This window comes from Pollicipes pollicipes, unplaced genomic scaffold, assembly GCF_011947565.3.
Source record: "Pollicipes pollicipes isolate AB1234 unplaced genomic scaffold, Ppol_2.1 Scaffold_6686;HRSCAF=7923_pilon_pilon_pilon, whole genome shotgun sequence".
Lineage (NCBI taxonomy): Eukaryota > Metazoa > Arthropoda > Thecostraca > Pollicipedomorpha > Pollicipedidae > Pollicipes > Pollicipes pollicipes.
The window spans coordinates 23,536,166-23,548,286 of NW_023596921.1; the positions used below are offsets into that span (position 1 = coordinate 23,536,166).

General features: G+C 50.9%; 1 protein-coding gene across 1 annotated transcript; it reads right to left on the reverse strand.

Moving 5' to 3' along the window:
* Positions 1 to 902: 902 nt before the first annotated feature.
* LOC119107562 (sodium- and chloride-dependent glycine transporter 1) lies at positions 903 to 11,115 on the reverse strand. Its single transcript, XM_037231047.1, has 16 exons — positions 11,006 to 11,115; positions 10,346 to 10,544; positions 9,195 to 9,326; positions 8,589 to 8,732; positions 6,975 to 7,131; positions 6,380 to 6,512; positions 5,603 to 5,737; positions 5,125 to 5,228; positions 4,703 to 4,827; positions 4,273 to 4,456; positions 3,912 to 3,993; positions 3,366 to 3,551; positions 2,755 to 2,928; positions 2,292 to 2,409; positions 2,008 to 2,062; positions 903 to 1,748 (listed from the first exon to the last, which is right to left on the reverse strand). Coding segments are annotated over exons 1-16 (2,007 nt in total). The 5' UTR covers positions 11,084 to 11,115; the 3' UTR covers positions 903 to 1,747.
* Between the last annotated feature and the right edge of the window lie 1,006 nt (positions 11,116 to 12,121).

A 12,121-nucleotide genomic window follows, 5' to 3' on the forward strand; every position in this document is an offset into this window, starting at 1 on the left:
AGAAAATGGGTACTTCCGGTTAATCTGTTAGCATGAAACGTAACCCCATTATGTGTCCATGCAGCAACAGCCAGACAGATGGCAGAGGTCTCCAAAGTAAGCTCCATCACCATTTGTCCGTCGCGCAAAAGTCTATGGAAATTAATGCATTGAGTGAAAACCGTGATCCGGCGTATCCGGCGCGATCCGGCGTGGTCGAACAACTGATCAAAGCACAGGTAAGCCAAGACTAGATTTGGGCTCATATTGTTACTACAACACTGTTGAACTTATGCCCTCTAATTTAGTGCACTTCTCGAAACCCATTGCAAACATTAAACTGTTATCTCTTCACGTTGTTTTTTTATAATAAGCCCTCTGAGCATCTGATTATGTGACGCCCTCCCCTTGTCAAAATATGACGCACGCATTGATTAGGGGTTTAACTGGGCTGTTTGCACGGACTAACCGTGGCTGAGCATGGTAAATATGACATCTTTATTTATGCTGGAGGCGGTTTTTGAGTGTATAATATTTTATGTGAGGGGTTTAATTTGGCAGACAAGGCGACTGCTTTTCATAAAGAGCACGTTTGCTTGGACAATTAGGTCGCGTTTTTGGTTTTGGTGATTTAAGTTTAGCCGACGAATCGGGATATCGGATACACCAAACAGTTCAACTTACTGTGGTGTATCGCTTGTTAAGATGCATCACTCACATCGTTTTCGGCAGTTGTAAATTTGCCGTCTCAGCGGGCCGACCGAGGACTGAGTGTCGGCCAACCGCCGACTGGGCGTGGGCTGAGCTTGGGCTGAGCGTGGGCTGAGTGTGGGCTGAGCGTGGGCTGTCTTGACAGCGATGGCAAGTGGTCGCTTCCTACGTAGTTGCAGCTGTATGGGACGGCAGGAGTAGAATATGATGCGCCAGTATTCATTTATTTTGACGTAATTCTCATCAACATTTATTTATTTTCACTTCTGACATGATGCATATAAATACCCAGACGGCGTTGGGTACACGCTTCCCTTGTCATAACGATAAAGAGATGAGGCTTAGCGAGCGACTGGAACCATCTGAAACGATAGTCATGGGAGGAAATGAAGAGTTAAAAAACTCCTTGGGGCTGCGGTGCTAATCTCTAACAAGTAGAGAAACACGCGTCGTTCTAGAGAGCATTTTACGACATTTTAGGGGAACTATGGTTCCAATATTGATCTCACTGATTGAGCTAACCATTCAGTGGATGGGGTTGCGGCTCCTCTTCAGAGACACAGTGCTGGAACACTGCCTTATCCTTTTCCTGTTCTTTCATATGAAATATCTCACAAAACACATGCTTACTTCATACGCCACACCATGAAACAGCCTACAATTGTGCAAACGTGCACAATACAAAGCACCGCCACTCGTGGACAAGAACCTATTGCACTTGGTCTTGATTCACGCTGTATATCACCGTCTTGTCCGTGATCATTTACCATATTGCAGATCACCAATTACCGTTACGGAAAAGTATCCAAAAGTTCCAGCATCACTCCACAAATATGAAACATCTCCAACCGCAGGCATTTGCGTGACATGCCAAAGAAGTGTATGTGATGCCGTTGAGGGCGTGGAAGACGCTACGCCCACCACGGCGTGAATGTCATGTCGCGTCACAATAACAGCTGATTCAGCACTGGGTGCCCGACGCATTCCAGCCAGTCGTTGTCGTCATATTGTCGCCATAGGTGCGACGACAGGGATGACGCGACTCAAGGTGTACAAATCTGAAATGAGGGAAGATCAGAGCGTAAAAAGGAAGTTTAAGTAATTCGGAAGCAAAGGAGTCAATGATGGCGAGGACCATTACTAACTGTTGGCGGCCGTTTGTGCTTGTAGCTGGTCAGGCCATGCTTCAAAAACAGTCGTTCGTTCGTGGGCAGTCACGTTTGTTTTTGCTTGTCTACGAGATAGTCTATGTAGTCACATTAGCTGCGATGACGTTGATAGCAAAATAATTTGCCGTTTCGAAAGCGTCCATCTTACCAATACGGAATGCTGTCCTCTCCACTCTCTTCCGAGAAACTACCAAGGGTAAAATCTGAAAACAGGACATTGGATCACGAGGACTCGCGGTCGGATGCGTCATGTACTCGTTTTGTCTATGGGGCTCACATTGCGTCGGCTTGCATGCGTGAGGAGACATACGAGGGCGAAGCACACGCAACAACAATACAATTTCTAACTCAACGTAACATTTGGTGCCAGCCCCCGTGCCATTGCACTGGTAGATATCACCGCTACAACGGCGGTGACGGACACGCACTGACCGTTGCAAATCTGCTGGGACCCGTGGTGGGTCCCTCGGGCCGCCATCTTGGCCTCGGTGCGGTGCACAGGCAGGGCGGGTCCCCAGGGGGCGTCCGGACTCGTCAGGCGTCGCACCCTCTGCACACGGGGAACGGAGGGGTGATGTGAACAGGCTTCATTCTATTTACCCGACAAGGAGAATACTTCACCTCAGCAATCGCCGTGGGCGTTCATCAAGCCCTGCATCAACCGCACGCTGTTGCATAAAACGCAAACGGCTCATGGGCTGACTCCGGTCTCCTGACGCTGTATCGTGCTTACCAGGACACTAAGAGCCTGTGTTTCGAAATGTAAACGTTCTGTTTGCTGTAGAAAAAGGCAAACCCTTGTACGTAGCTGTTCCATACATGACAAACTGCGAAATGCACTCTCATACAAGCGCCACAGAGCGTAACTTCACAGTAGCTGAATATGCATCGTTACCTGCATGAGCGACAAACTGCTGTCCATGCTGCACAGCTTGATGGCGGCCACCAGCGGTATCATGGCGACCGACGTGAGGGAGATGATCCAGCCCACCGCCGTCGCCCACAGCGGGAACTCGTAGGCGCCGTACGTCAGTGGCGAGTGGTCGATCCAAGTGAATAGCAGCAGACCCTAGAGAGAGACAGAGTTTCGCCAGCGATCGTTTTGCACGCTACCGGCCGGTAAGTCTGCGCCGCCGAAAAGACGGGCCTCCTGAGACACGTTCAATAATGCAAAGCAGCAGTTGGAAGTTCATGGTTTAGATACACACGCGTGGCCGTATAAGGGAGCGCGGCAGCATGTAGCGTAGGTACGATGTGCCTTCTAATGCAAATGCTTTGCCAGCAAGAAGACCCAATTAAAAAAAAATGATTGCATATTCTTACCTTACTGCAGGCATATTTCACGCATCTGCACACTCCACTAATTATAAGTCAGCAGGCCATCGTAATGGTCGCGTTCACAGCCGACCGTCACATGGTGATACGCTTGCCACACGACTCCTCGCTCATCTCCAACAGCACGGCGCACAGATCAAATGACCAGCACAGACTACCAGCGCGGCCTACCGTCACCATCACGGGCGTGACGAGCTTCCAGGACCACTTCCACCAGACGTAGTGGAAGGGGTAGTAGCCGAGCATGGTGCGGATGTCGTCCAGAAGACGGTCGGCCCCGTAGATGTGCGCCACGACCAGCACCTCAGCCATACCCACGGTCAGCGCCGAGAAGGTGCCCGCGTAGCTGTCCAGCAGCTGGTGACACGGAGGTGGCGAGGCCAGTTATAAGGGCACGATCAGGGCCGCACACGGTCAGACTGTGAAGCACGGTCACGGTCAGCAAGGTATGGATGATTGATTGAAATGTGAGGTGATGACAGTTATTTAGACGGTACGAATCGGTTGCAAACAGGCTGGGCCGTCGCTTGTCGTCTATAACATAGTGTCCCCCTCGCTCCGTCCGTCCATTCGTCCCCCCCTCCACCCCCTCTCCATCTCTCCCTTTTTCATCCATTTCTCACCTCTCCATCCCTCCATCCTCCCATGTGTCCTCGCTTGCTCAGTCTCTCCCCTACCCCCTCCCTTTGCCCTCACATGGAGCAAGGACAAACTTACAGTGAGAATGTACAGACCACCGCTGCTGCACAAGGGAAGGCCACAGCCGAACATAAACAGACAGCTGCCCAGGAGGACCCATCTGGGAACAGAACAGAAATCACATGAAACAGGCCATAGCGTGGTTATTTGAGTACTATCGGGACCATGTCGCGCAGATGTCTAACCTATAGAATCGTCTGGCATGCTGCTACGCCCTTAACTCGCGGTTGTTTAAACCATGTGCCTTGGAGAAATCTCGTATCATACGCGTCGCATGACGTCAGCAAATGCGTCACAAACGCCCACGGAAACCCAACACCCCGCCAGCTGCAAGTTTCCAGCCGAGGCGCGACGCACGGGCTCCGCAGAACACACGCACGTGTGGTGCTGACGCAGTCGGTGGGGGTAGAGGTCAGTGACCGTGCTGATCACTGTCTCCAGCAGGGTGAACTGCGTGCCCAGTCCCAGCGTGAGCAGCATGGAGAAGAAGAGGACGGACCAGAGCGGCGACACGGGCAGGCGCGACACCGCCTCCGGGTAGGCGATGAATGCCAGGCCGGGGCCTGTGGACGTAGCGTTCGGCTGAACTACAACACGGGTGGCGCATACCAGACGGCTGGTGCACGGACTGCAGTTGACCAGGGAGATAAGAGCCGCCAGATCCTGATAAGTCACATGTTCGAGGTGCTGACTTGGGAATTTGAACGTGTGGACAAATGCCATGTACAAACATGTGCAACGGAGCTCTAAAACGTCACGGGTTCTGAAACTGGGTGCCGGCGCGGGCACTGAGCAGCGACATTACTTACCTTGGGCCACCACGTCTTCCACCTTCACCCCAAGTTCATGCGCCATGAAACCGACGATCCCGAAAATCACGAAGCCAGCGAAGAAACTCGTGAAACAATTACCACACGAGATGATTATGGCGTCCCTGCAACGCAATATACTTGTCATGCCATGTCCGTTTGGGAAGGACCGGGACGCTCCAAGCCGAATTATCAGCGCATTGATTCGCAATCGCGAGCCTGTTCTAAGTCACATAACCGGAATCCAAATTGCGCCTTGACTACATACCAACTCCAGTTGTCTCCGTGGCTATTAAGTGCTTCTCGAACATCGTTCGATCTCAAATAATGGAAAGTGAATTATTGCCCCGCCTTGAAGAACAGCGCGACAAGGACGTCCTGCACCCAAAGCACACCGCCAGGCCTATCATCAGAGTACCCGCCTGAAGTGGTTGTTGTGGAACTTGTTGTAGGAGGCCAGGGTGATGAGACCGCCCCAGCACGGTGACAGAGAGAAAAATATCTGGATGGCCGCGTCTGCCCACACCTGAAGCAACGCAACACCGGAAGTGATGCAAAACAAAAAACCGTCTCTAAAGCCTCTAAAGATAACTCTTAACAGACCTGCAGACGAAAGCCTCGAAGAACCCCGAGATGCAGGCTACAGAAGGTCAAATACAAGACAGGGTACACACACCAAATACGAGCAGTCGTTATGTCATGCATTAAAACATAAGCTTGCAATTATTCTGTTTGAATTTCGTCACGAAAAAAATTATTTGTCACAGGGTAGGCTGAGAAGTACCAATCACATGCAAACATCTATGGGCAGCCTGACACGCAAACTGTAACGTCCATGCACTTCAGGCTTACAACGACCTGACCTGAGCATGCCAATCAAAGACGGTAGAGTTTCTCCACCTTAGCGCTGGCCAACTTCTCCCAGCGCGGCGTCAGGTAGAAATAGATGCCGTCCACGTAGCCGGGCAGGGTGGCGGCACGCACCAGCAGACACAGCAGGATCAGGTACGGGAACGTGGCCGTGAAGTACACTGCCTGGAACGGGGGGGGGGGGGGGGTGAGAAGAACTAGGGTGAGAGGGGAGGGGTATAACACAGCAGCCGTGTCGGGGAGGGTCGCGGAATGTGGCACACAAGGAACTGGGGGACGGGGGACGGGAAGCCATGTCCACACGCTTAACATGGAAGCTTATATTAATCCTATGACATCGTGAAAGCGACCTGGTTTGGTACATTCACTTTTGGGGGAGGGGTCCCTACGCCGCTGGCGTGTTTAAGGCACATGCGTATCAACTAGGTTTGCGTGGAATGTTTGCACTTTGTAGGTATGATGCACTTTTGGATAAGGACTCCCAAATTATTGCCGGCCCGTGACGTGAAGCGAGCGCGAGTGATAACATCGTAGAGAACGGTAAACGACATCGGGCTTCCATCTAATCCATCCATCATATCCATCTAATTCATGATATCCATCTAATCCATCTTAAAAAGATCGTCCACTCAAGTTGTGCAGACTTTCCACACATAGCACAGGTGTTGCCATGACACGGAATCACAACGAAGGCAAGAATAACAAAAAACATAGTGACTATCATCTGCATGCCATAGCTGGGGCTCAGATGGCGGCGATGGGAAGCTAGCTCACGATCCGAAATGATAGCTCTAAGTGGTGTCTGACCTTGCCGAAGCTCTTGACGCCCTTCAGCAAGACCAGGAAGACGAGCGTCCAGGCCACCAGCAGGCAGAGGACCAGCGGCCACCGCATGCCGCCCGGCGTGTGTATGCCCTCCGTGATGTTCAGCATGTAGTTACTGCGGCACGCAAGGCAAGGTGGCAGGGCCGAACCCCGACGGTCGGCGCCGACCACTCACGTATTATCATACAGCACAGCGTTACCGAATGGCTCCAAGTGCTTGACATGAAACCCAACGCGTGGGATTAACGAGATATCAAATGCAGTTTCCACGAGTCATCAAAATCATCGATTTTATCAACCTACAAACAATATGGCAAAGGCTGCTTGCTATCAACGACGTGGTCCACATGTGTTGCCAAATCAAACTGCGCGAAAAGTAACGGTGCGTGTTGCGCAGCGCCGACTTCTTTTTCCATAGTTCCAATACAAGACAGTGGCGATGTGACCCGCCGGTTTTGTTTCCCAGCCACTATAAGCTAGACTTACAACGCAGTGTGCTCTCATAGGCAAATACAGCTTATCATAGCCCGCCTCCAGTCCCACACACAGCACAACCAGAGCCAGCTGCGGGCCGTACTGGAAGAACTCATCCGCGGGCATCTTCAGACTGCCGGCCGCCTCGCTCAGCGAGGCCCAGGTGCCGTCATCCACCTTGCTCTTCAGCACGCAGCCTCCGGTGCCGTTCAGCAGGCCGCCGGCCAGCGTGCAGTTCCTCGCGTCGAAGCGGCGACACGCTGTAACACAACACGGCAGAGCGTGATTGCAAGATGCAGCAGAGGCGTGTTTGCAGGCGTTCCTTCACGTTAACTAACAGTGTTGGACTATTAGGCTTCCGGTACTGGATTGGAGCCGTTGAACTATGTGGCTTCTAGTGCTAGGCTGGAACGTCAGGATTGTGTTGTGTCGAGGAGTAAAGAGCAAGACATCTATATTTTGAAAACTAGCACAAACGTCAATACTTGGTGAAAGTGATAAGTAATGTAAGCAATTAAATGCCAAATCAGACGACGCTTTCCGCTCGCACATAACATACTAGAAGACGTGAATTAAGCACCATTTCTCAGGCAATGGGAGTACAGTTCAAAGCAATGGCAGTTTTTCAAAATGTGCTCTTTAAAAACGATTCCGTGCAAGCAGATCGATGTAAGCTGCGCTTCACTATGACGAAGAGCTGTTGAATATTTCATTTATATATATATATATATATATATATATATATATATATATATATATATATCAATTATCACAACTTACAAACATTACAAAAATGCACATTCTGTCAATGAACTAACGCCCTTCGGGCACGTCAGACACGCCATCTTTTGCTGGCATCTTCCATCCGAACCCAGCAATGCGTCAGTATTTCAGACTGAAACGTTACGGCATCGTGAGCCGAAACCAGAACTGCCGAACTGGTAACATTCTGCCGCTCGGCGTTTGCTAGCGTTAAAAAACTGCTCTCTGGAGCAACAGGTCTCATTTTATTCCTATAAAAGAACACACCATTGGAAAAAATTATCGGCTGGATTAAATCCCTCTAATGAGTACAGCTCGCAAGGATGGTACGTTCTCTAATGGCGCACGAGTGCTATTTAACTGCCCCATTGCGCCTTCTGAGCACACTGCAGCGACCACCTTGTGCGTATCTTCTTCCACTCTTATCCCAAACTATAAATTGTGGTTGTGGATAACTTCTTTACGTTGCAGTTGTTCGGGAGGCAAAACTTAAAGTTGTGCCGTGTAATGGAGTCAAATGTTTTTCATCGCATGTACCAAATTCAGCAAGCGCTGGCTTGATTTCGTGCATAAAAAGGCGTGTTTATTGCTTCTTCTTACTTAGAATATGCATGCCGGGGGTATCCAGAACGCCAGCTACCAGATAAACTCGACTGAACCATGAGTGGGTGTGTTAAAGCATGAGAGGGTACCGATGTACCTTGGCAAGCTGGTCCACATGTTTTTTGTTGGTGAAGCGATCTTGAACCGTAAACAAGCAGCATGTTTAGTTCATGCGTGAGTGTCCAGGCGCAGTGCAACGTGCAGTGGTGTTAACACTGAGGTCCCTTTAGACAAATATAAACGGCGTTCATCGTTCCCCGTCTTTCAAACAGGCAATGTGAAGCAAACATGAAATGACATGCAACTGCACTCACACACTATGAGGAGGTCGCTGCACGCTGCGGCCTCTTACCGTCGGTGTTCCACCAGTTGTCGCAGCTGTTCCAGGGAAGGCTGTCCGTGAAGCTGGAGTACAAGTAGAACAGCGTCCACGCCAGGATCATGTTGTAGTAGATACCGATAAAGAGCGAGATGAAGAACATGGCGTAACCAATGCCTGCCGAAGCATACGATGTAAATGACACATGAAGGAGGGCAACGTGATGGGAAGCTAATGACGGCTGTGCGCATGATGCATGCGTAACCCGGAGTCAGCTGTTTTAGTCTGATGACTACGAGTTTTGACCGGCGTATCAAGATCAGATAAGATAGGCTTATACAAAGGAAGGTGTGTGGAAACTTGTCTGCACTCATGAGCCGCACAAATGCCCAGAAAATGAACAAACTTATGGATGAAATGTACAAACGCTGAGGAGACACAGACACACCAGTCCACTCTCAGCAGGCATGTGAGCGCGAACTACCAGCACCGACCGCCAGGCATCTACCGAAACGCTAGACATCTACCAAGGTGTCGCTGAGCAGACCCCGCTATCCTGCGTGCGACAGCGGCGCCTGCTGGCTGTTTATTCGTCCACGACACGGCTCGTCCGGGGACGCCGCGGCCGGCGGGGCTAACCTTGGAACAAAGGGCAGATGCTCCACACGGCGATCGGCCCGCGGCTGCTGAACTGACCCAGAGTCAGCTCGAAGAAGAACAGCGGCACGCCCGTGCAGAACAGCATCAGCACGTACGGAATCAGAAACGCTCCTACGGTGCAGGGTTAGCCGATGGGGTCGGTGGGTTGCAAAGCACAACAGCAGGAAGCACGGGACCAGAGGCACTCCTGCAGTGCGAATTCGACTAGTAGCAGACAAACAGGTAGGTCTAGAACAACAGGAAGCGCGCGGAAGCAGGTGTAGAACAACAAAAGCATGCCGGGAAATCGGTAGAAGGTAGAACTTTTCAGCGGGCAAGAGTCGTCCAGCACGAAATCAGCCGTGCTGAGCGGTGGCGCGTAGGCAGATCAGCAGGGAACGGGGCTTTTTCTAGACACGTCAGCGGGTATAACATGGGAAAGACTTCTGGGAGTCAGCATCAGGGAATATATCGGAATCACCCGTGCACAGAACCCTTGTCATACCCGCTGCAACATGAATACCGCCGCGAGTTGCAAGTATGTGCAAGATTGTGGTGTATGGCAGTTGTTTAGGGCGTCTACGCGCCAGGAAAGTGGCAGTTGCGCGAGAGAGTTCACCTTGGGTGGTGGCGCGTGGAGGGGGCGCGGCGTGTTCGGACGCCTCGGACGTTATATTATTGCTATTGTTGTTATTACCGAAGTATTTGGCAAATACTCAGGGTAACACCTGACTTAGTGTTTGAGCGGACAGGATACTACAAAGATTATCAATGCTCCTAAGAAGTGTAATCTTTCTAGCGTTTCTAAAAGTTCAATTGTGAAGAGATCATTAATATTTCTCTCCCTCACGCCGATGGGAGCGTGGAAGCCGGAACCGAGCAGGATCGGCAAGTAACTCACAACTCAGCGTTGTCATAGGCCTATCAGACCAGAAATGGCTATGCTGTGTCTTAAGGTCGCTGACGAGTGGAAATGTGACATGACGGCCATATACAATTATAAGCTAATTTCAGGTAAGTAATGTTCAGATTTGTTCGTCTTCCGTCTTAATTACGAACGGGCGAAGCAATTTTAACCAAATGTACCCACCATAAAGAAGACCCCATCTCCTTGAACGTCGAGGACACGGCATTTACGAAGGCGAACCCACCTCCGCCATTCTGGTAGCACAGGTAGGGAAACCTCCAGATATTTCCCAGTCCGACAGCATAGGATAGGCAGGAGAGCAGGAACTCCAGCTGGGATCCCCAGCTGCCACGCTCAGCACCACTGGCGCTCGGTTCAGACTTCCCCGAACAAGCAGACAGATCGGTCGCAAGTGGAGCCGAATTTTCCTCACTGATGAACGCCTGAGGACATCAGTGATTGGGTTACGTTTGGAGAGGTAAACGACACTTGGTTAGGCTTCTGTTGCCAGGTGACCAATCATGACTGGAGACGATCGCGCCTTCATTTGCGTGGATCTGGGCGCAAAATACATCCACGGGGTCTGGGGCTATTTGGCAAATTGTATTCACATTACTGGACACGATCAGATAGATGAAAAGGTGACTGTATTTGTGTGATTTACGTTATAGATCAGCGCTTACTCGAACGGTGTGATCATCATTGGGAAATTGTTCATTGAATATCTGTTGCGGCTTCATAATCGTTTTATGCCATATCTTCCACTCGGGTCACTGATATAGATCTGACTCCGGAACCTTCGAAATATTTCACTCACTCTCTATTGCTAATGAGATCATTGCTCCACGGATTACTTTTACTATCACTGAGAATGGCGCGAGAACAGCGCCTGTCAGAGTCTCACCATGGCCTGCACGCTGCACGCGCCGTCCTCACTCCTGCCGGGAGGATCCTCGGCAGCTGGCGCGTCTGACGTCCCCATCTCCGTTTACCAGAGCCGGACTCGACCGGACCCACCCTCGCACCGCCTGCCCTCAGCGCGCACTGGCGCCCGTCGGCCTCGGCTCGCCCTCCTCCCGTCCTCGTTCCCGGGAGACCAGCGGCGCCAGAGGCGTGCCGCCCGAACGACAACGGCAGACTAGGGGCGCCAGGAGCGTGCCGCCTGAACGACAACGGCAGACCAGGGGGCCCACTCACAGTCTACGGTGCTGCGTCACAGAAGACCCGTGTTTGTTGCTAGTCCATGGAGATGCCCAGACAGGGACGGCTGTCGCGTGGCGATGAGGGGGATGTGCTACCTCGAGCTCTTAACGCACCAAGCATGCCAGAGCAAAACGTTCCCATCGTAACATAACGTCAACGTTACGGGTAGTCGGAGCGCGGATGACCAGCACGCGGGAGTTGTGTTTTGAGCTTCGGCATTGCCCATACGGGTTCAATGCATTAGAGGCACAAACATTCAAGTAAGCCAGTCAAGTACTTCCATGTCAGTTGCGCACGTGTATCCCTATAGCTACCTTTCCATTGGTCTTCATATTTCAGTGGTTAACTTAGACTGAATGATGTAATGCCTGGTTGCCGATTTTTTGTGATTCAAGTTTCTCCGAATCGATGCCAGCCTAGCGTTTTTCGCTCCTGAAAGCGCATGACGCTTGACTTGACTTGGTTAGTTCTGTAAGTGTAGGGATTAAAGATTAACCCACGGTGTGCGAGTCAGCCTTGCCATACACACTGCAAGTACCAATCACATTGTTTCTCGGAACTGATCTACTGAAAAGCCACGCATCACTGACTATATACCACCCCTTTTTCATTGTTTGCTTAGGTGAGAGGCCTCCCAAAAACACGCCAAAACAATACATTGCACTTCTTATCATGTCAAGGCTAGCGTAATTACTCACGAGCGGCCACATAAATATTTGTGGTAATAAAAATCTGAAATATGTTTGTGACCACTCACAAGTTATTACGTTGCATCAACACACGTACATGAACATGCCAGATACATGAATAATCATTC